Raw genomic sequence first — 25,307 nt, forward strand, 5'->3', positions numbered from 1 at the left:
ACTCTGCAGACCTCTTTTGAGGGAAACTGCAAACTGTACAAACCTACTCAGCAATGTATTATAGGCGCATTGATCTCACTGACAGATGGGTATTTAATAAAGCTTAAGTGGGGGCCCTCTTAAGTTTCACAAAGGAGTTCAAAGTCACTTTGTACACCCTTTTACCAGCCTGAGGTCTTGAGGTTTCTTTCCCTTTCATTATCCTTTGCCTTTTTAAGTGCTTTTCTTCCCGCCCCCCCCCATGTGAAAGATCAATGGGGAGAGGAAGCTAACAGACTGCACACAGTCGGTAAGCAAGGGCTAACAGTGCATATGAAAAACAACGAATTTGTCAGTTCTGCTTTAATTCGATGATCTAAATCCTTCCTAGCTTTCACATGTTTAATTCATACTCAGTGGGGTAAGACACATCCATAATTACAGGGAGGGCTCTTTATATAACTGTATGCAGCAAAACCAGAGCTTTTAAACCATTAGGCAAAAAAGATCCCCTATTCACATCTTTGCCTTGCTAGGAACTTGCCTTGTTATTTATGGACACAATTCCACCTGTATTTATATAGTTGGGGTGTGTGTGTGTGTAATAAAATAGAAGTAAAAAATTCTTAAGGCTTGTTTTCAAACTGCCCTATTGTATTATATTATTATTCAAGTACCTAAACTGGCTTGAGATGGAAGATTAAAACCTAGCTTCAGCCCCTAGAGTGAATATCAACTAGTCAGCACATTTGTTGTGCATTTTCCAAGCATTGAAAGACCACAGGACCGCTTTCCTCTGCAAACCAGCTAAGAACCGGCTTCTTCCAGAACTGACCTTAAGATACTGTAAAGCATTAGTTTTTTTCTGGCCTCAATGACAGACTTGGTGATCGCTTTCCTTCAAAAGCTGAACTGGTAAATACTCACAAAAATCCACTCAGGGATGCTAATGATCTTAAAAGGCACATACGGGAAAAAAAGTTCTTCAGTTCATATGCGGATGCATGTTTTACAAAGAAAAAAATAGTAATACTAAAATACTCTTGAGAGCAAGGGAAACCTGAACTGTACTAGAGTTATGCTTTTGCACTGTGCATCACTAGCTTCTCACATGGCTGACAGAGGCTCATTTCAGTCTTTAAAAATTTTCACCCGTTTCAAAAGACAGATTTTGAAGCACAACTCTCAACCATGCAACATCAGAAAATAGTCACAAAGCAGCTAAATGAAAATACCCACCATTTACCTTTCATTCCTTTTCCATCGATGTTAACAGCAGGAAGACACAGCTAAACCAGCCTAAGGTCTTAACCATCCCGCTTACACTGAAGCCAACATTTACCCGACTTCAGGGTGAGCCAGCTTGAGGGGCTATGGCCGCAAAGGCTGTGGACAACGGGAAAGGTGCTTTGGTTTGGGTCCTGAACCAGCTCACCGAGAGGTCAGGTAAGAACTAATGCCATGACAAGGGGGGCTGCAGAACTGGGGTGACTCTGCTCAGCCTAGAGACTGGCTTAACTGTACTGCTGACCTGTACTTGCTGTGCAAAGCCTAGCCAAGCCAGTATTTCTCACTTCTGTTACCTATTTACAGGAATTTCAGGTCCTTGTTATAAAAAAAAAAAAGCAGAATTCAATTAGAGTTCAAAAACTGTTTTCAACTTTAGCTTTAAATCATATCAGCTGATTTGAATATAAAACTCACCACCCTGTGATTTAAGAACTTCAGCATTTTTTGACTGTAACACTTAAAAAAAAAACCCCAAATGAAAAACTATTCCACTGGGAAACACTAGGAGACACATGAAAAGCTGCTGGTGCCGGGACCAAAGTTCCCTTTTTTAGGAAAGCGGTAGTAAAGAAGAAAAAACTAACAGGACGTGAAGGAACAAAACAACTTGGACACTGCGGGTAACCGAACCCCATCAGAAGAGCTGCGGTCACCGGAGGGTGGCAGGTCAGTGCCCCACCGAGGGCGACACGCAGCTCCTACCCCGGGCAAGGCAGCAGCGGGCGGAGGGCGGCGGAGCTGCGCCGCTGGGCTGCCAGCGAGCGGCTGGACCCCCCCGCCCGCCTCGCCCCCCGCCCCGCCAGCCGGCGGGCGCACGCAGCGCTGTGCCACACTCGCACCGCAACGCCCGCAGCAACAGCGACCGTCTGCCCGCCGGCCCCGCGCTGCCCGCAGCCTGCGGAGCTCCGTCGCCCGCCCGCTTTACCAGCCCCAGGCGGTGGCTCCGTCGGCCCCCACCCCCTCCTGTCGAGGACGGGGTGGCCTCGCACGGAGGGGCACCGGCGGGGACAGCGCTGCCTCCCGGGGCGCAGGCTGGAGATGCCGAACCGCACGGACACGACGAGCCCGCAAGCGGAGCGTGGCCCCCGCTGCCGGCCAAGGCGACCAGCCGGCGGTGGAAGCCGGGGGAGGGCGAGCTGCTGGCAGGGATGGGGGGACGGCGCCAACCTCCCGGCGCCAGAAAGCCGAACCGGGCGCAGCTGGGGGCGGCGGCGCCCGAGCAGAGAGCACAAGGGAGCCACCCGGGGTCACACACCCGCCGGCAGCGGCGGTGGGACCCGCCCGAGACCACCCTCCTCAGCGCCGGGCAGCCGCCCGCCAGACCTTCGCGGCGAACCGGCGCCCGGCCGGGCTCTCCCGGAGACGCTCGGCTGCCCAGGCCGCCCCGGCCCCCCCGGCCCCAGGGGTGGAAAGAGAAAGAGCGGAGGCACGGGAACCGGCGGCCGTACCAGCAGGAGGGTGTCCGGCCCGCGTCTCTGCTTTCTCTTTGGGAGGCGAAGACATTGTTACTGTGGCGGCGGCCCCGCACCGGGCACCCGCGCCCGACACCGCGCCCCGGCCAGCGCCCAGCCTGCCCTGCGCGCCGCGGGCCCGCTCCCGCCCTGTCAACGTGGCCGCTCGCCGCCGCCGCCAGGACGCGCCCACCGAGGGGCGGCGCCCGGGCCCGCCCGCTGCGCTGCAGCCACCGCCCCTGCGCGGACGTGCCGCCGCCGGCGGGGGGCGCGGGGCGGGGCCGGGCGGGGCCGGGCCGCGGCGGGGGGGCCGCCCCGCTAGGGTCAGACGGCGGCTGGCAGCCGGGGCGGGGCGGCGCCGCCCGTTCCTGGCGCGGCGCCGGCGGCGTGCTGCCTCGGTCTGTCGCCGTCTCTCGGTTTGTTCACCCGGCGCTTCGGGTTTCTTTAACTTCTCGTTATCCGTTTTACCACTGCTCGGTGTGAAGTCAGCGTTGCGGAACCGCCGCCCCGCTGCAGCCGGCCTTGCCGCTTGGGTCCCCCCCCCAGCAACAGGACTTCATCTCACCGGGTGGGACCGGCGCCCGCAGCCGGCTGCCTTTCACCCCGTTCCGGTAGCACAGGCAATCCGGGAGGGCGGCACGCCGTTTTGTCGAATTGCTGCGAGGAAGCGGCACAGGCAGTTAATGTGGTTCTGAATTATGTGCCTCTGCACTTCAAATAACGCTTCCAATTAGCGACTAATGGGCAGCTCGCATCATCCGCCGCACTTTGCGTTGCCGAGCGCCGCCCGCGCCGCGGGTCCCGGTACCTTTCCCGTTGCAATCACGGCGCCGAATCCCACCCGTTCACAAAACCTCTCAGCCGCTTCAGGTGCATTTCCCAAGTGGTGCGGGAAGAGCATGATACCTGAACGAATTATATTAGCAGCAAAGTGGAAGCTATACGGGCTGTTCTTGTTATTTATAATTTGACATAAGAAAGCGAGTCACCCGAAAGGCGAGCGTGTGATGGTTGGAAGCTGAACCCCCCCAAAGTGCTGTAGTGATACCGCATCCCAGGAATGTTACAGGGAAATTAATGTTGTAATATTTCAGGTTTTTGCTATCACTCTGTGTTGCAATGACATTACCATGGTCGAAATAGAACCGATGGGTAAACATACAGAACTTTTTTTGCAACAGTCCAAAATATAATAGCATCATAGTATCTTTCGCAGCCTGCGTGAACAAATGTTATAAAAATGCTGTAACTAAGTTCTTGCATTTTGCTGCTGGGTAATTTCAATTTTTTACACACACAGCACTTCAGAGTCTCAGATTATATTTTCAGCTGTGTCACCTTCTGTGTAGCCTAACACAAATGATGCCAATTCCCTTTCCAGTCTCTGTCAAAGTCTGTTCAGATTATAATTTTTTCTAAGGCAGAATTGTCTCCTAAATGGAGATTTTAATGCTTCTTTGTCTACTGTCCTCTGGACTCAAAATATTGTATTTTCAGTTATTCTTCTTTTTCCCAGGTATGTTTCATTTGGATTTCCCTGTGCTGGCTACCAGAGTTGGTATGAATTTTTGCTGCTGCAGGTTTAATCTAAACCAGCTGTTATAGAATTGAAATTAAAGAAGATGTCCTTTATGACATTAAAACCCCCGCAAGTTAATGACTTTCTCTAAGAATCGGTAATAATTTCATATTTCAGCACAAAAATTTGGTATGGGAGGGATAATTACATCAAACGTGTGCTTCGGCTGTTCTTGCAAACGTTTCTGGACGTTACGAGACTTTGCATGTTGCCATTAACACAAGGCCTTGTATGAAGGCTTGCTGTGGCTTCATGGCTAAAATAGGGCATCCATCCTGAGTACACCTCAGAAGCACCAAGCTGAAACAGGGTGTTTTCTGCAATGCAGCGGTACCTCAGGTTTGAAGCTGGGATCCCAAGGGAAAGGATTCTAGTGCAGAAGGAGCATGGAGTGGAAGAGAGGAAGAGGGATGGAGTAAGGAAGAAGCAAGGCGCAGGAGGTCTTGGCCCGAGTGGACAAGGAGATGAGGACAAAAAGTTGAGCAGTGATTCAGGTGGAGAGGTGGCATGAGAATTGTGGAAGCAGAGCAAGTGTCATGGTGCCAGACAAGAATCATCTTTCCTCAAGCAATGAAGTGGAAGCCAGGACTGGTTGGGTGAGATGAGGATGAGGAGCCCTGGGGGTGGGAGGAAAGACTGAAGGTAGGTCAGGCAGGAGCCAGCATGCGGAGGATCAGGCATGCGGTAAGGAGAGGGAAAGATCTTCGCCACTTTGCAGAGCCTGGAGGTTCTCAGACCTCCCATACTTGTCAGTACACGTAATTACTCGTCCTCAAGCACAGGGGCCTGTGCAAATACCAGGTTTCTGTGCTTTTAGAGGAATTATATAGAAATTGGTATGATACCATAGGATTTAATTTTCAGTCATCATTCAGTTATTGTTGTTAACATGTTGGAAGAAAAGCAAAAAGACAAGAATCACACACACACCCCCCCCAGTGTAAAAATCAAGATTTGTAAAGTCAAACGCCTAAATAAGGAGATGCCGTAAAGGTTGTGAGATTTCACTTTTTGTGAAATAGAGTGATTGTTTCTTTGGTGGATCTAAGGCAACATACATTTCTCCAGCTAGCAGCAGTGACATAGTATTAGTAGTGATGCCCTTTATTCTTTATTAATGACAGGCATTAAAATGTGAGGTGGTGTCGGTCGGTTTGTTGTTGCCAGCAGTCTGGTTGTTTGTGCACCAGCATGAACGAATAGGAGCAACTGTGGGAAACTTCGATGGAAAACAGGCAGAGTTTTTACAAAAAGTTGGCTGTGGAGTCACTTCCTTTGCCAAATCAACCACGCCTGGTGCTGACACCCCTTTCCCAGAGATGGTAGCAAATGCAAGTCTTTACTGGAAAACTAGTGAATGACAGCATCACAACATGGCACTGAAATGTAGCAGTGCTGTGAGGGAAGAGTGAATAAATCAGGTTGCTTAGAATATTTTTATTTTGTGTTTTAATATGTTTTGAAGACCAGTGCATGTTTCAGAATAAGAGCATTTTTGTGAAAGGATTCCACAGCACACCCCTTCCATTAGTAGGTAAGAGCTCATAATAGGTATCTCAAGTATCTGTGACATTATCCAGCACAACCAAGAAAGAGTATTTTCCAGCTACTACTAATTTTAACTAAAATAGCAAGCAGAAAGAAGCTACATCCTTGGTGGTGACGGTGCAGGCAAAAACCCAGCTCCCGCAATCAAAAAAAAAAACCCTCAACCAAAAATAGGAAAAAAGCCCTTTACAGATCCTAAAGGCTAAGTTTAAAAAAAACAAACATGTGAAGAGCTTAGATAGGAAAGTATGCAAAAGTATGCATATAAAACCTATTTTCACTGGCAGTTGGCCCTTCACAGCACTTTTGACAGTAATACTAGGTTCTTATTTTTGTGCTTTATAGCCCAAAGTATGTTCAGTAAGCAGTCTATTTTAAAAATAGGCAGTCTGTTGAACTATGATTAGGACACCATTTATGTCTATTTTGAAAGAAACTCCACAGTACTTAACAGATGGCTGCAATTTTGGTGTTTTCACTCAGGGCCTGCAGCAAAGGTTTGTGTTCTTTCTGAAAATACTGAAGCGCACAGAAAGCCGTTTCTGGGCTCAAGTCAGGGGGAAATTATAATAGTGCAACCTGGGGTTACTCAATGCTTAAAAGGCCGCTAATTGTTTCACCACTCAACTTCTGCTGTCATTTCCAGCGCACATATGCACATGCATGATGTAAATCCGGGCAAGCACAATAAACTGCTCTGTATTTAGCTATAAGGTAGGCAGAACTCCCTCAGTGAATAGGTTTTTGCCAAATTTATAGATAAACTTTGTCAATGAAAACTACCAGCTGATTTTGATCATGCATCTGAAATAGTTTCACCTAAAAACAATCAGTTGTTGTGGCAGTTGGGCTATTTTGTTTCAACAACATGTTTTAATATTTTGCTATTTTTAAAGATTAAAAACCACTGAGAAACGAAATGATATTTCTCTTTCTGCCCCCCTCCCCTGCCCCCCAGCCAATTAATAAAAATATCATTTCTTCACATTGTTCTAATACTTTGTGACATTTTTAGGGTAGCATGATAGTTTCTGAGAAATTGTAAACAAACCAAAAGGTTTTCTTTGGAATTTGAACTTTCACTTTGACTTTTTGAGTTTGCAGACTTTTTACTTGTGTATGTTGTTACCCACTAATTAATGTAGCAGACTTGCAGCCTGATACAGTCACAAGATAGGAAAGTTACCTGCTTGTCTACTTCCATGGAAATATGTAAAGCATTTAGCAAAAGGCACTTAATAGTTGTTTAATTTCTGTCCACTGCTACTCTGGGTTAAGAAAAGGGTGCCGTTTTTAAGACTGTGGTTTGCTTGGAAATCTTCAGAGATTGTGTGGGCTGCTATCCAAAAAGGTGATTTTGTTGCAATGTGCAGATCTGAGAAAACAGCACAGGTAAGAAAACAAGCAAAGTCGTCTGGGGCAAGGAGCAAGGTGCTTCAGCAGCAATTTTTCACCCTTCCCTTACCAACTTCTTGCATTGCCTAATTAAAGTCACTTGGGTTGCCAATGTTTGCTGGTTTCTCCTTATCTTGATGATCTGATTGATTTCATGTTGTTATTCTGAACTGCACTGTTACTCTGAGAAGGAACGCAAATTTATTTGTTCACTAGATTTACCAATTCAGTTTTCCAGGAAAGCCTATATAATTCATTTTTTTTCCCTTTAGAATTAGAACAAGTTCCCACTGGGGCAAACACATAAATCTGTTGAGTGTTAAAAGTTACTGAATTTAATCATAATGTAATTGTAATACTCAGGTGCTTTAATTTATTAAATTTCCTTGGGAACATTTCTGGTAAAAAGTGTGCAACAGGTCTGTCTCATCAGAAAGGTAGAATGATCTTTTCACAAAGAAATGTTGCAACCTTACATTGACACTTTTACGTTATATTGTCATGAAGTCCAGACTTCTGAGCTGCTATCAAACATTAAATCAGCACAAACAGCAATATCTCAGTATGAGGGATTACTGCTGAGATGTGAATCAGATTCAGGAGGTTTGTAGTAAATTAAGAAGTTGTTCTGTAGCCCTTTTTCACACAAGCATTCTTTTTTTCTGTTTTTAGCTATCTTAGATGCAGTTACTGCTTTTTACATTTGCTTCTCCCCACTGTTGCTTACCGTATTATTTTAGCTGTTAAGTTTTAGGTATGGTGCAAGCTAGAGTGACATAATTTGTAGTAGGTTTCTTTTCTTTCAAGAACAGTTACGGGTTGTTATTTGCCATGCAGCTGAAGCAGAAATTTATATTGATTTCATGGGAGAATTCTGCCTTTAAGGAAAACCCAAATGGAAAACACTATCACAATACAGCCTCATGTTAAGCTAAAATTTAGTGCTTTTCATTAAAATCTTTATAAATGTCTCTACCACTATATACTAAAAGGAAAATAAAGCAAAATAAAGTAAATAAAGCCCTGTGAGTTTCCAGAGACCTTGCTCCACAAAATATTGTGGTTCATTCTTCTTCTAATTCAGCGCAATTTAGTTCTGCCTTAGGACTCACAGTGATGATACTACAGAAGTATTCTGATATGGAAGATTAATAAAGCAATTTATAGAGTCAAAGGAGGGAGCAAGGTGGGAGGAAGACAGGAGGAAGAAGAGAGAGGAAAAGAGAAAGAAAGAAGGAAAGTAGGAAGGGAGGGAGAGAAGGAAGAAGGAAGATGTCTAGTGCAACAGGGAAAGTAGAAGCTATCCTTTGGAGTTTTTTCATCCAAAGATCTCAACATTCTGCATAAGGGCCATCGTTTTCATTATCCCCTGCCTTATGATGGGTAAATGGGAGTACAGAGAGCTAAAAATAAATTACCAAAGGCAAACTAGCAGCAGAGATGAAAACAGAAGCCAGGCCTCTTGAGGCACAGTTACCCCTCTGTTGACTCATTAGCCTGGGACTTACTGAAGAAATTGCATGGTTTATCATTATAGACAATGGGCATACTACTGCTGCCCAATTAGCAAGGGTCTTGTTCTTCTAGCTCTGTAGATGACAAGGCTTCCCTCCACAAGACTGTGAGCATGCACAGCCTCTTGGGTTTTTTGAGCAACACGGCAGCTTCATTGTCAGTGGGAATGGGGACTGCGATTGCTCCTCAGAGCTACTGGTATGGCTTCCAAATGAGGCTCAAGAAAATTTAGTGTTGTACTTCGGCTTCTCTGTGCCTCTCTTTCTCATCCCATTCTGTCTTTGAGATGGCAACTGATTTGGACCTGTGAAAGCTGTGCCATTTCAACAAAGCAAAGAATTAATGTGCATTAATTCAAAAGTGAAAATGAAAAAAAGTCAAGCTAATTTAAATTTTTAGTGTTTCCAAGCACATTGGATTTGATGGGGAGGGGTTTCCACATTTTATTTCTAAAATCAGTTAACATCAGAATGTGGGGGGGTTTGTGGCTGTGATGGGAACTGAGAACCTGGCTGACTGCAAGCCTTGCAAGCGCTCTCTTTACAGAACTGATGGTTGCTTAGTGTCCATATTTCATATTTAGGGTCACATACCACATCCATGAAAAACACCACCAAACTTCATTGATTTCAGTATCTTCAGATTCTTCCTTTTCTTTCATAGAAATTCTTCCTGGCTTCAAAGTGAGTTTTGCATGTCCTCAAGTATGGACAGTTGGCCCTGGTTTCTAGGAAATAACCTTTTAAGACTGTAGGGTTGATTGTTACAAATGCTAAACAGCTTCCATTAACACAAACTCATCATAGGCAAGCACCTTTCAGAGCTAGACAGGGTGACTGTCTTGGAGCTTAGGCACAAGGAGCCATTCCTGACACGAATGAAGTTGGTACTCAGAGCTTCCCACAGTAACAGTACCTGACATACGCTTTACCTGACCTACTTTAACTTTCTAAGAGATACTCACATCTATTCTAAAAAACACTTTTTCTCCTGAAAGAGCAAGTTGCCATAGTTTCAGATCTTTGGTAGTTGAACTAAGATTTCTGTTAACTTTGCCGCAAATGTATCAGTTGCAAAGTTCAGGTCTTTACCCTGTGCATTATATATTTATGTTCCTTCCAGAGAACATTAAGTAACAGACAACAAGAAATTATATATTGTGGTGTATATTTAGTCCAAATGTGTCTTTGTCTAGAGTAATGTAGTCGTTTTTTAATCTTTGAACTGATCTTAACACATAGCTCAGTTGTAAATCTACCCAATAATTTTCCTGTAGAAACACTACTTTACATTACAGAGAGAACTAATTGCTAAACAGTAAAAATCCCTTTTCAGTTGAATTCTAGATGCCAGATTTCCAACTATAATTCTTCTTTATTCTTATTAGAAGGAGTCTGACTGTGTCAACACTCTTATTGATGTTTTCTGCTGAATGCTTTGTTATAAACTGAACATAATTAAATGTAAGTAGACTGGTATTTCATCACGGCTCAAGGGTATAAGGCTAACACATTCTTTCTCCTGTTATCTCTCCAGTCCTCTTTCTTCTTACATGAAAAGAATGCAAAATATCAGCATTCTTTAGGGTTGGGAAGTCTTATGACCTCTCCTTAGGAAAATGCAGCGTTTGAACAATGGTGGAAGGGTTATTTTCCTTTTCAGTTGTGTTCCAGAATTCTGTCAGTTTTAATGAATATATGTTCAAAATACTTGCTAGTTGAGAGCTAAAGATTATAAGACATTTTTAAAGTATGCACTGTATTTTTTTTCTTTGCACAAAGATCCAGTTTGCTTACCAATTTTCATTTTTTTCCAATTGTCCAGACTACATAATTTACATTAATTTATTTTAGTTGCTAGTAGTATGATTTCTATACTTTTCCCAGAAGTCTAGTTTTATGTTCAACAGTTATCCTGTGTTAAGTGTTTATCAAAATATCATTAGAAGTTTTTTCATGCTTGTGCTGGGTCTGGCTGGGATGGAGGCAATTCTCATCACAGCAGCCCTTATGGTGCTGTGGTTTGGATTTGTGACCAAACCAGTGTTGATAACACAGCAGTGTTCTGGCTGTTGCTGAGCAGTGGTTGCACAGCATCAAGGTTTTCTCTTTTTCCCACTCTGTGCTCCCCCAGTAAGTGGGAGAAAGGGAGGGAGGGAGCAGCTGTGTGGCTGCTTTGGCTGTTGGCCTAGGTGGACGCACCACAATGCCGTACTATGGGAAGCTGAGAACCAGCTTCACTCATGTTAAGAGTGGCTGCCTGTGCCTAAGTTCTGGGACAGCCACCCTGCAGGTTCTAGGTGCTGATCTACAATGAGCTTGTGTTAATGGCAGCTGTTTAGCACCTGTAATAGTCAACCCTATAGTCCTAAATGGCTTCCAAGAAAATTTAATTCCCTGACTTTTCCATGCATGGTTGCCTGGCCTGTATTTCTCCAGGTTTTCCTTCTTGCCCCTCTTGAAGAGGGGTGTGACAATTGCCTTCCCCAGTCTTCAGAAACCTTGTGATTACCATGAACATTGAAAAGTGATAGAGATCTTGCAATGACAGCAGCCAGCCATCCCAGACTGTTGGATGCACCCCACCAGACTCATATGTCCAGCTGGTCTAAGTGATCCCTAACTCTGCTGGTTACCCTCTACCATGAGTAGCACTTCAGTTCCACTGACTGTTATTAGGTCCTTGGTACACCTGAGGGAAGAACATACCAGTAAAAACTGAGGCAAAAAAAGCACCAAGTATCTCACCTTCTCCATACCCTTTGTCACTAGATCCCCTACGTAGGAGACATACAGCAGATCTAAGTTCTCCCTAGCCTACTTTTTGATGGCAATGTACTTACAGAAGTCCTTCTTAGCCATGCTAGTTTGTCATCCAACTAAATTTTAGCTTCACTAACTCCATCTCCACACATAATATAATATATTATAGTGTATAAAGATGTAATTAGATAGTATGTATATACACATATGCAGCTGTATCTAGTAAAATGCAACAGAAGTACTATACAAGGTGAAGAGCTAAATGCAGAGTGGATATGTGACCCAACTGTGTGTAAACAGGTTTTTATATTAAAAAAAAATTACATATAAGTTTATTTGTTGCGTTTATAGCAGGTATGGATAGACCAGTCAGACTGTCATATCAGGAATCACTTTAGTTTCTTCGCAAAATTCCAAAAGAACAAGTAATACACACTTTAGTATGCGTCATATGCTGTATAACTAATAGCCATGTGTGAAGGCAAAGGTCTGTCTAGCTTCAAGACTGAAGCTCTGTAACTGCCCATAAGTGTGAGTCTTGTATTCTCTCCACTTGTTTCCAAGAAATCCAGGTCTGGCCATCTCTCAGTCCTAACCTGTGAGCTGGGACTCCTACACCATTCCATAGAATCCATCAGCCCTGTACTCAGAGCAAAGGCTGTGGACTGACATTCTGTAGTGGATACTGCCAGACCCTGCTCAGTGAGGAAGTCCACATTGTGCTACATATGCATTGAGGAGGTAATTTTCTTCCAGATTTACCTTCCCTGAGAACCTCAAAAACTCCTCAGAATGTGCTTTTATAGACCTTCCATATCTTTGGTGCAAAATAGGCCTGCGTCCCTTGACTTGACCCTTCCTCAGGAGCCATAGGCACAAAGGCATTGCCTTGAGCAATCTGCTGGCTGAGGAGCTAGTTTCCCAAGCAAACCTGAAATGGAAGTGAATTGTCTCAGACAGGTACATTTACTCAGGCCTCCTATGTCCTTACGTGGAATAAGGCACAATGCCATCAGCACTGTACCACAGGCACCTTACATGCTTATGTTATGGTGAATCATGTTGCTCATTAACAGATAAGCCTCTTTTGTACATGACCATTGAATTTTGCAGTGGTTAATGCACCGTGCCTTTGTGCAATCACTACCACTATGCCATACAATATCTCAGTGTCCCTCAGCGACACCTGCAATTGTTTGAAGGATCCTTCTTGGCATCCTTGTTCTTCTAATTTCTATCTGCTCCTTGTGTGGCAGCAAGGGTTGGTCCTGTGTGGGTGTCTGGCTTGTTTACCTTCCCAAGGCAGCTTCTGTGCAGAAGCCCTCTGTCGTGTTATGTGGCCATAGGGTTTTTTTACCTCCCTGCTATCACAGTTCGCTACCACATTGTTGTGTAGTACTCTCTTCCCTCCTTTTCCAGCAAAGTCCTCAGGACAGTAAGTTACCAGCGGCTTTCCACTTCCCATTTCACTGCCTGTACTGCATTTTGATGAATTACCAGAGGCTGTAATGGCCACCAAGCAACCTATTGACATTGCTTTCTTGAAGAAATACTGTCCCTGGATCTTGAATCCCAGAAAATTGAAATTGTGATGGTGAGCTGGTAATAGCTGAAATACCAATTTGGTGTTACAATTTGCAAGCCATGTTACAAGGCCAGGGGGAAAAATGACTGATACTGCTAGGTTAAGGAAAATGTGCATCAAAGAACTAATCGAGGGTCACCACCATCATTTGTGGACAGTCTGCGAGTATAAGAGAGGGGCTGAATGGATCACTGTGAATTCATCACATCCTTTTGTCAATATCTGTCCTAGAGGAGTAAAGGACCCATAATCCTCTTTGCAGCCACCTCATTTATAATTTTTTTATAGGCCATTCCTTTCCAACCCCTTGCTGATTTTAAATTCTTGGCTGCTACAGTGCTCCTGGTTCCTCCTCAAGGACAACTCTGCTAGAAATATTGACTCTTATGGTCACCCTGAAACAGAGCCTCACATTCATACAGATTAACTGGGAAAGTTCTGGCTCCCCAAACTGCCTCATCCTTCTGCTCAAGTATTAGTGCTCCTTCCTTGCCCTTTTCATCCACTCCTTATCATCCTACTTGCCCTTTTCCATGGCACAAACTTAATCTTAGTTTCAAAACCTGCATCTGGCACAGCAGTGTGTAAGTTTATAAGCTGCCTAAAAGACAGCGCTCCGCATTGAAACTGAACTGCACTTTTGCTGTCATTACCCACAGCCACAAGTTATGCTTCACTCCACTGTCCTCTGTCCATCAGTTAATTCTTGCCTAAATTCAATCACAGGTTAAAAGTGCATCCTTCAAAACACTCTGTATGGGCTGCCTATGCTTCTGTTATGCTTGTTGCTAGCTCTGGCTTCTCCTTTCTCTGCTCTATTGCTATCTTTTCCCAATGTGACAATGAAAATAGCTCCATATGGTCCTGTTCCAAATGTCTTTCCAGAAGATTAGCCAGTCCTCTGTATTGCTACCAACCCTGAACACCTGATGGAAATCCTTCCACCACCAGATTGGGCCGGAAGGAATGCCTTGTTTCTTTGCTCTGCTCAGTCCCATACGTCAGTTAAGTACCTGTTGTTTTGCCTGCTTTCTGTTCACATGGTCATTTTTGTCCTTTGGAGACCACCCTGGCATAAAGTTCAGCTGCATCAGACTCACCCTCAGCAGATGAAAGTATGTATGAGAACAACCTAGCTGCTTTTTAGTCTCGTGGGCACTTCTATCTCATGACTCCCAAGTCCATAGGGTAAAAAAGAAATGAAAAATCCCAAAGGAAAAACCTCACATGATGCTCAAGTGCTTCCACTTCATCTGTTGGAGTGGGTTTCATGGTCTGTCTCCCACACTCCTTGTACCACTTGGGCATCTCTGCTGTCTCCTCAGCTATGAGGGGCTTTATCCTGGACCTCTGCTGGGCAAATGCTGGGACTCCAGCAAAGGTAGCCTTGAGGACTCGTTTGTTGCTGCAGTGGCCTTGGGGTGCTGCTGCAGTGTCTGAGAAGTGCTATGTGAGAGCCTGCATGCTGCACTGATCCCAGTTAGCTGCATCATGGACCAGAAGTCAATCAAACCCCATGCTACAACTGTAGCTGTCAGCTGGGGATACTCTTCAGACATCCCATGCCTAACTTACCCTACAGGGTAGAGTTGAATTGCATCTAGTTCAGTGATCATATCTGATAGACAGATGTGGCATAGTCCATTGTTATGTTTGTATAAAACATGAGTGAAGCCTTACATGAAATAAACCCTTCAAATTAAAGAGGTAATACACACTGACTTTCAGAAATACTTTTGGGTTTTATCAGGTGGGAAGAGAAGTGTATCAGTTGGTGATAAACTGATTAGCAGTTTGTTAATACTCAAGCCAAGGAGCTGACTATGTCTGGTTTACCAAAAAGAAAGCAGCATTTTCAAAGAAACAAGGGCAATTAATAGTAAAGAAAAAGATCCAAAGTGAAACATCACCTTTCACTTAAGAAGCAAAGGTTCAAAATGTTGTGGGAAGAGAAATTTGATTTTGAACATACCCTTAAAATGTGTTTAAAGGAACGTATTATGAAAGGTAGCATTCTTCCCTGAACCAAGATCCCCTTCCATGACCCCAGCCTGAGAATGTAGTTATTTCAAGGCTGGCTCTTCAGCCAAGAGAATGTGAATTTCAAACAGTCTCTCCACTGCCTCATAATGGGTGAGAAGAAACTTTAGTGCCAACATAAATAACGACCAAAGATCTGCACGCATTTTCTGTTTCCTTTTGGCACTCTGACTTTAGAAAAATTAGCAACCACCTATCTTAAATTCCTTAAGCAAACATTTTTCTTCCTTTTTACTTCAGGCTGGCTTCAATTTAGGATGTTTTCATGGTAAGTAGCTAATAACTTAATCCTATAGGTGCAGCTAGCCTTAGACCCAGTTTACTGGAATATTCTTGCAATGCCCAGCATCCCAGTGCATATTTTTTTTTCCTTTCTGGAGCTTGTCAGATAGGACTTTAAGTTGAAGAAGCATTTTCTGGTGACTTGTTCTAGTCAGGGAAGCAGCAGAATAGTGGAGGAGAATGCTTAACTCAAGAATTCTGCCAGTTTGGGTGTCAAAGTATTTCCTAACACTGAATGAAAGGATTTTTAAATATCGAGTTTCATAAAGTGAAAGGCATGCAGCACCATGAGAAGCAGCAGGAAAATGATCTGTTATAAATATTTGAACTCTTGCTGAGATATCTTTTCTCCGTCATCCTCCCTGGCATAGCTAAAACTAACATCTCTATTGAGCTTAAAGAACCAGGTCAATCAACTATTGAACACAGAGCATTTGTCACCTAGAGGACTGAATAATTAATGTAGCCTCACTAATCTGATATCAAAGGGAAGGAAATGTAATAGCAAATATGCTTATGCATAAGGGGAAAAAAGACAATAGTAGCATCCTATCAGGTCTGCTTAAGTGGTTCACACAGATGAAACTGAGCTGAGGGTACAAACTGAAATGCCTAGTGAAAATAGGCTGATTGAGAAACCAGAATAATTTCTTTTTGCTGCAAAGAGAAGTGAGATAAAGGTGGAAAAGATTTCTAAGCCTGCTCCAAAGGAAGCAAAGAAAGTATTTCCAGCTGGAGATTTTGGACTTAGAGATGAAATCACTGCTGCTAAGCTTGGCTATTCTCTAAGGTAATGAAAGATTCAGGCTTGTTGTATTTTTGTAATTTCTTCAGTATATCCTGCCTCTGAATATAAGTTTGGCAAATCTAGAGGTAGAAATCCATTTAATTTTCTATTTACTGCCAGAATATTTCTTTTGAATGGTTCTTTCTCTATTAAAATGTAAGGATGTGTCGAGGAAACAAAATTATATATTCTGAAGATATTTCTTGAAGCTTAGTTACATTTTTGAAGGGAGATGCTGTAGTCTCAATGTTCTAAATTGCCCTAGAGCCAGTACAATCTACAGAAGACAGTATGGAAAAAGCAGGGTAACAAGGGAAACAGGAACTGGTAAGACATGTAAGCAAGCACAAGTATATTTTTGGAGATCCTTGAGGTCCCCAGAAGCTGCATTGAAATTTATGCAAGTTTCTGTTTTGGGAAACAACTAAAAACCTGTGCTTGCAATCGGATAGAGAAGTGTGGAAAAGATGAGGAACTGACAGTATAGAGTAAAAAATACTCTAGGGAACTGTATATCCGTTTTTCTTGTCTTATCGTGTATAGTTTAAAGCCTTTTCTTCATGAGAAAGTTGAACCAGTCTGTTGAGGCACGCAGTTTTAAATAAATATGACAGACATTCTTATTTAAGCTTAAACCGATTTCTTTCATTTTTATTTCAGGACAATGAAAAATTGTGTATGCTATACCAAGTAAGAAGGTGTACACAAGAATTTACTTTAGTTAAACTAGATTGGTTTAAAACTTAGTCTAAATTAAATTGGTGCATCTTTCTGTTGTGAAGAAGGCTTTCAGCATGTGCACTGTCCACATTAGAGACAAACCTGGGGAAAGTATTTCACTGCTGAGGAAGCACAACTGAGGATTCACTGTTTTTCATAGAAGTACTTTGAGAAAGAAGCTAGAATTAAGAAAAGTTGACTGCCTATAGAAAAAAACCCAAACCACACCACAAACAGGAAAATGCACATACACAGAATGAAGTCAGACCACAAAATCAGGAATTAAAGACATTGAAAGCCAGAAAGGCCTGATCAACAAGCAGCATTAAGCAAAGCCAAGATCACTGATACAGGCAAAGAAACATTGCATTTAGCTTGGTGAATAAACCTGCTGACAAATTCAGAGAATTTAAAGCATATCATATTTAACACTGAAAGACGAAGGGAGATTCAGTGACATGTCTTTGTTTTTAACGGACTAAAGCAAAGTCAGAAAGGCTGCTGGCTTTGAGAGTTGTAGGCAAAGAAGAGCACACACGGAGGCATGTTCATCTCTGCTTGGTTCAGCATGTAAGAGAACTGCAATGTGGACTTCAAAAAAATCAGTGTCACATTCTGTTGTGAGGTGGGTGGATCAACTGAAAATCTGTTGTGGGAGAAGGAAACAGAACTCCTTTCTTAATACATTGACATGGAGATTTTCTCTTCTCCAGCAGTTCATATATATTTGTAAAAACGTAGTAAATCAGTAGAAGAGAGTCTGGGTAGAAGGCAGACTGTACAGATCTAGGAAATAATGAAAAGTACAGAATTTGAGAAGAAATAAAGGGCAAATTTTGCAATAATTTTACTGAAAAATTTCATCATTTTTCAACCATCTGTATGTTATAATTAGGTGATCATGAGATAAACATGAAAAGGTAAAGCATATAGGATTCTTTCAGTAACACAGAATGGCAGTGAAGGGAAAAAAGCAACTGTGATAATAAATGTAAGCTAGGAGAAGAAAGAAGGCTTATCTGAGAAATGAGAGAATCCATGAACTTAAAATACCTAGTGGTAGTAGTAGGAGACCATTACATGGCTGACTGCAGACTAATTGCATTTGTTCAGTCATTGTGAAAACGGATACAGATGGGATGCACAAGTTTGGAAATACCCTACTGTTAAAGAGAAAATAAAGCAAATGTTACGTGATAAGCCATTACCTAAGATGATGTTGTTGGAGAGAACTCAGAAGATCATATGTCTAAAATATTCTTTTCTGCTTTAGCAGCTCTTTTAATTATTTTTTACTGATTTTTTTCCATCAAAAGAGATGTAGGAGAGTGATTGGGGAAAAGAAGGAGGAGGCAGATCTTAGCCAGTAAGATAGGTTTTCTTAGTCTGCCACTGACTGAAGTAATGTACACTTCCTTGCTTGAAACAGAACTTAGTTTTGTGAAAATCTGTTAGAGCTGGTTGCAGAACTTCATTGGCTCAATGAATATTTTGCATTTTCTCCACTGCTGTGGTACTGCAGGTTCTTACTGGGATGCCTTCAAAGGCATGGTCCAGATTTTACAAGTTTTTTCAAGTAGAAACAACTGGGGAAACAGCTGATATCAAAGTTAACAATTCCTTAGAGATCTGAATACATTCCAGATTAAAAGGGAGAAAAAGAAAAGCCCAGACAAGTCTTTTGTATCTGGTTTGCATATACTGCTAGTACACCTAGTGGAAATGGGCTCACAGCTGTTATTCATGATTGCTCTGGTTTTATTACATGGTTCCTGGAAAGTTACATTCGGTCCCAGAAAATCTGGTATTGGTCAGAGGGGAAGCATAAAAACTCTATCTCCAGCTGCATAAACACCACAGTGAAGTCCTATGTAGTTCTCAAAATAGTATGAGATGGCCGATACATGCCAGAGAGGAAATCTTCCTTACCAGTTAGTGTCCATCATTTCCCACAGTTCAAATAGATTTACCAGTCAGAGACACTGGGCAGCCTTTGGGCCAGATGGCTCGCACATCATTCTCCACAGCTGAAAAAGGATGCATGTTACCCTTCATTAGGAAATCATAAGATGCACTTGGCAGTGCGTTCCTCTGAGCAGGGTGACTGTGGCATTTAGTGTGAGAGTATTAGAGGGCTACTTCACTTGCCATCTCTGCACTGCAGGTAAATTAGATTTACTGCATTCACTTTTCTGTTTATTTGTCTCTTAGAAACACCCTGACACAAAACTTGTTTGGGTTTTGGGTTTTTTTGGTGTTTTGTTTTTGTTGGGTTTGTTTGTTTGTCTATTTGGTTTTTTTCCAAATGCTTTGAGGCTTCTGGATAAAAGCAGAAAGAAAATGCAAAAGACATTTTGTGGATAGATTTAAGTCTGAAGGTTAAAATACTGCTGCGTGGTGAGGAACACTGAGGCATTTATGGTACTTCCTTAGGCTCTGTCAGTTACCCACATAAAAAGTCAGAAGTGCAGGCCCTCAAGCTCTGGTAATTTAAAACAAATTTTCATTCATTTTGGCTAAATTGCTACAAACTTAGGCAAGACACTTTAATTAGATAAGCCTGGGGAACTCTTTGTATTGCAGCAGGAAAAACTTGTAAGAAAGGACCTTATCGCCTTTGAACAAAATTCTAGAAAACCACAGGAAAGATTAAAATTATACCTCAGAAACTCAGAAGATTGAATTGTTGGGAAAAAAGGGCTTGGGAAGAAAGGAACAATAGGGAGGGGGAGACAGAGCCAGTGGTAGCGGTTTCAATATCATTTAGAAGAAAGAGGAGGTCAGCCAGAGCGGTATACACCAAAGAATTGTGTCTGAGGCTTCACAAATCACAGGGAAAAGCTCTCACACTTGCTACCTATGATCCATGTTTCTCACATTTGGCTGACAGCAACAGGGAAGACAGACTGCAAAAGCACTTCTGCAGGTACATAACGAAGAAAGTTTGGAAAGCATTATTATTCTCTCTGTGAAAGACAGATATTAAATATTTAAATCAATTTAAATGCAACCGTTCTTTTCTAAGTCAGAGAAAATCCGTAAGCGCATTGAAGACGTGCGAGGATTTTGGTAGTAGGCTTTGCGAGGAAAGGACCCAAAAAGCAATTACCTGAGATGTAGTATCTAAGCATCTGTCAGCCATGTCTGAAAACCAGGTGCTTAAGCTGGTATGACAAAGCCGTTGCCCAAACATTGGGCTGTGGCTGCAAAGAGGCTCTAATTAGTATTCACTGATGTGTAGCCTATGGACTCCCAGCCCTGGAGGCCTTTGTGCATTCTCCCATCTAAGCCTACACAGACTAAGCAGGGATGCCTAAACCAGGCTATGTTTCTAACCGTGTCACTAAAACCATGGCTTGTCTGGCCAAGAGAGAGCCGAGCTTCCCGGCAGTCTGGCGGGAAGGTGGATGTTGCTCGGCAGAGCAGAATACAAGAAAAACATGTTACAGAAATGTTGCACAAGCAGTCACCATTAATGCTATAATCTTACCTGGTGTTTTATCATTTATCTAAAGTCCTTGCTGTCAAGTTTGCACATTTACAGGAACCTCTTATCTGTTTCACTTTACTGTAGTTATCTGACTATTATTTTGTTGTGTCTTTTCTGCCCTGAACAATGTGGTGTTGTGTTGGTTGGCCATATCCCAAGTGAACACCTGGCTGTTCCCTTGTGTGTAGGTTAGTTACTGCCTTTTCTACGCCCCATCAATGCACAGCCCAAAGTTACCAGCTGCTGGCTGGGCTGGGACTGCCAGTTTCCTTCAGAAGGTGCTGAAGCTCCTCTGCTGGTGACCGGGCTTGAATGGTGGCACCCATGGATTCATTATCTGGCTTAAAGCCCCTCTGCAAAGGACTGGGAGCGACTGCTTGTCTGAGCTAGGAGGCCCAGCTCTGCTCTCCTGGTATCTCTGCTAGCATGGTGATGGTGTCCTTACAGCCTCACTAGCTGACCCGCGGTGGCCAGAGCTGTGGCAAACAGTCATTATTCTCCCTCACGGTATTTAATGGTTGATTCTCTGATGTTTCTTCCACCACATGTGGTGTATGTGTTCAGAGCAAACCAAACTGCTGTTCAAGGCTCTGAATCTTTCAATGAGTGAACCATTCCCTTGGGTACCATGCAATCTTTTCATTAGTTAAGTTTATTGGTTGGGGGATGTCATTGGAAAGAAGATCCAGAGCAGCAGGATGCACTGTGTGACTGAAATAACATCCGGGCAGAAGCTGCCCAGAGGCTTGAACGTGATAGCAGCTTTAAGTTTCATCCCAGCAGATGAAGTACAAGCCTGATGGTGTATTCTTGCCTAAGTCCAAAAGTTTATTTGGATGTGGAGGCATGCTGCTGATGGCTTCTGGCAGTCATGATAAATGGTAGCTTGTGGTCAGGCCTCTCTGCTGCGCATAGCTTCATTGGTTTGTGGTAATTACTAAAATTTCACTCTTCACAGTAAATTTGCAAATAATTTGCATCTTTTCTCATTATGCCTTTGACATTTGATTTATTTAGAGTTTCTGTACCTGAGTATTTCATTGTTGTGCTTAATCACCCCTCAATAACTAACATTTACAGATCTTCAGGGACTTTTCTGTCTTCAGAGAAAGCATTGACCAGCTGCACTTTTTAACATAGTACCACAGTATCACAGTATTTAATTAAATACCCAATTAATTTAAATTGTGAAAATATAAATAGGCCTTTTGCTTTCAAATTACTCTGCTGAGTAGTTATTATCTAGCAAAGTAGTTTAGTTAGTACATTTTATTTCAGAAAATTCTTTATAGTAACTGCCCTACCTGATTTCAGGATGTGATAGATACTGTCTTAATCTTCACATCTTGTCAAATATTTTTCCTGCTTTCATGACATTTTCTACTATGTATATTTATGTCCTGATACTTGGGTTGTATGTCTGGTAAATTGAGAAGAAGCTTCAAGTGGCATGGCTTAGTTTTTCATGACACCAGTCCTTAGGTGATACAAACAACTGGTTAAAAAGAGAATTTCAAGGGTGACAGGTTTTAGGAGGTGGTCCTGAAACCATTATTCCTATAGTAAAGCACCACCTTTTAGTAAGATGATCTCTTCATACTTTATGGAAAATTAATGAATGAGGAATAAAACTGGCTAGAAGCTGAGTATTACTTTGATACGCACTGCATGACAAACTCCAGCAGGTTAGAAAGAAGAGCAGCTGGGTGGATGGCGTATGTGCCTATGAGTCTAGTTTAGTTCTCAGCACCATGATATCTGAGGTGGACTTAAGCAAGTCACTTAAGAAAAGTTATTTAGAGAGAATCAGTTATGTGCCATATTGCCTAATGCCATAGCTCTCACATTAGAGGTACACAGTCACCTGAGTGGGAGCTCTCACTAGCCAACAGAAATCAAAGGTCCCACTTCCTCCAGTGCTTGAGGAAGATTGAAATCCATGTCAGTGGTTTTCTAGGAGAATATTCCCAACACTGAACAGCTCATTATCCTAACAGAAGGGAGTGGGAGAAACCATTCCTTCCGGGACATGTCTCTTGGCTGTACCAGCTGGAGCACACTTAAGGATCCATATTATATTTAGAGACAATTGCTCAGCTGTGACATCTCTACCGATACACTAAACAGGGCACAAGAGTATTCTGTGGCCCTGAACCTTGTAGACCTGGCCTGGCTTGGCCTGAGTGCTCCACGACATAGCAACTAGCCTTAAGTCTCCTCCATGGGGTGCTTCTGTGGCTCCAGGATAAAAATATTGTTTCTGCCTATCTTTTAGCTTGTAGCGTCCAAAACAATGAGAGTGCTGTAACATGGTGAGGCACAACAGCATGCAAAAATGTTTGAGATTGCACAATCACCTGCAATTGCACAGAAGGACAGTGCAGGCCAGACAAATGTGGTAGAGTCTTGTGTGTGCTGCCTAGTGTTGCTGGTCTTCGGCTCAGCTGTCTCAGAGCCTGTGGGCAGGTGTGGGAAAACCCATGCTAGGGAGCATGCTAACAATCAGGCAGTAAGAACAGAATAAGGCAGCCACAGAGTGCTTGAAGATGCCTCTACATCCTGTTCTAGTAAGGTGCACAAGCATAGCCAAAAAAAGAATCATTCCACGTACAAAACTTCAAGCATGTAAGTACCTTGACTGCTGGAAACAAAAGTGCTCATTGGAGTAGAAAGGAGCTTTTAAGAATTAGGTGCTTAAATTGATTTCTGGCCTTCCTCTGTCTCAGCTTATCAGCACTGAGGGTAATCACATGCCCCTCTACTCAGTGTTGTGAGGATGAATAACATAACGACTTACAGGATTCAAACAAAAGGATAGTAAGAGCCAAACAAGGACTTTGGGTGGTTTGACCATGAGAACAGTAATGCAGTTTGACTGCAGTAATACTCTTCAGTGTTGTAGACTATCTCAGCTCTGTCAACTACAATTAACTGCAGTATTGTAAATTGACCGTAGTATTGTGTTGAGATTTTCCAATTGCAGATAAGTGAGTAGCCATTTGGATGGTCACTGAAGCAGTAGTATGTGCTTAAACCTGGTTCCTCTGATATGTCTGTTCATGATGATACAAAAAATTGATATATGTAATTATCTTTGCCTTCCCTCCTTTCATCCAAATCTCCCACATTACTCAACAAAGTCCTCACAGTACGTCATGTTAACCTCTGAGGTGCACTGAGGTCCCAGGTGGGCTTCACACTATTAGCTACAGGACAACAATATGAAGTGGAACCACTCCTGAAACTGGAGGTTCATTGTAGAGTAATCTGTTGTTGTGGCTCAACCCCAGCCATCATTTCAGTACCACACAGCCATTTGCTCACTCCCCTCTTCCCCCACAGTGGTATGGGGAGGAGAGTTGGAAAAAGGTAAAACCCGTGGGCTGAGATAAGAATAGTTTAATAATTTAATTAAATTATAATAATGATTATAACAACAACAACAATAATAATAATGAAAAGGAAAAAGAGAGAAAGGAATAAAACACAAGAGAGACAAGTGATGCACAATACAATCGCTCATCACCCATTGACCAATGCCCAGTCAGTTCCCAAGCAGCAATCAGCAGTTCCCGGCCAGCTTCCCCCAGTTTATATACTGAGCATGATGTTCTGTGGTGTGGAACATCCCTTTGGCTAGTTCAGGTCAGCTTCATGGAGAAATGCTGCAAAGACAGCCCTGCTGGAAGCCTACCACTGCCACCACCCAGAGCTCCTTGGGGAGTGAGCCCACTGGGATCCATGGAAAGTGGGATGGCACCCCTGCTGGTAAACAAAACAGGGGAAGAACAGAGGGTCACAGGTCACTGCCTGGTGGCTATCTGGACTGTTTAATTGCTAGCATGTTCCCCCACCCAGCCTTGGCCCATGCTGGCTGGTATTCCCTGAGATGCTGCTGGGACACAGTTCAGAGTTAGCAAGGGTCAGGGTCAGGAACTGTTCTAAAGTGGCATTATGGGTCAGGACACACTGTTTTGGGAAGGAAATGTTCAGTTGTATGTGTACCAGTTGTGCCATGACATTTGCCCTCAGGGCCAGAGCAGAGGGGATCTAGGTGATGCTGAGATTCAGGAATGAGAGAGTCATTACTGCACTTCAGTGGACAGCATGCTGACACTGTAGTGAGGGGTATGTCTATCCTTCATCTCGAGATCTGGTCTTACTTCTGGCCACCAGGTATAAGACAAGAGTTGAAAGGGACCTTACCAGTTGATTTCCAGGCAGGGAATGGTCTTGCAGCAGGGGAGAGTGCCTTCTAGCCCAAATCATGCTTCAAGGAGCCAGCCTCCCTGCTGTTTGTCCCACAACCCCTCACAATCTCTGTGTCCATCTAATGCAGCCCCAGGACATGATCCAACATGTAGCAGGGAGCAAGGACACCAGGAGATCTGTAGCAGTAGGAAAATATGTTGCAGTTACAGACTGGCTTACCGTCTTGAAAGCTGGCACCTTCAAACTGAGCTTCAACAGCAGTCATTTCTGAGGTTAACTTTTTAATGCTCTGATTTGCTACCTCTCCTGAAGTTGACGGACTAGCTTCAGATTGGCTTTCTAGTTTAAAAGAAAAAGTTTCTGTATAACAACTCTGGACAGAGTTTCTGCAAATGAGAGTTGTTTGGCGACATGACTGTCTTTGTGAAGGGAATTTTTGACACTATTATTACTCCAGCAGAGAGATCTGGACTGTAAATTGTTTAGCATTGGTTGGTTGATCATCAGCTGATACGTTTTTCATTCTGCTCCCATTGTAAAACTTGGCAGCTTTGCAGTTTAAATGCCCTCTGCTAGATTTCTAATCTATGCTTTAATAGACCACAAAGTCTGGTTTTGGCCTCAGAGTATGGGTTAGGCAACTGTGGTTAGGTAACCAATGGTCAGGTGTCA

General features: G+C 43.1%; 1 protein-coding gene across 1 annotated transcript in view; it reads right to left on the reverse strand.

Moving 5' to 3' along the window:
• Window positions 1-2,882, reverse strand: part of LOC119144712 (death associated protein) — a 56,735-nt gene extending 53,853 nt beyond the window's left edge. The window contains exon 1 of the mRNA XM_037380403.1: window positions 2,718-2,882. Coding sequence (XP_037236300.1) covers window positions 2,718-2,772 — 55 coding nt within the window. The 5' untranslated portion in view covers window positions 2,773-2,882. The remainder of the gene's footprint in view (window positions 1-2,717) is intronic.
• Window positions 2,883-25,307: the final 22,425 nt, after the last annotated feature.

This window comes from Falco rusticolus, chromosome 3 (assembly GCF_015220075.1).
Source record: "Falco rusticolus isolate bFalRus1 chromosome 3, bFalRus1.pri, whole genome shotgun sequence".
In the NCBI taxonomy this organism is placed as follows: domain Eukaryota; kingdom Metazoa; phylum Chordata; class Aves; order Falconiformes; family Falconidae; genus Falco; species Falco rusticolus.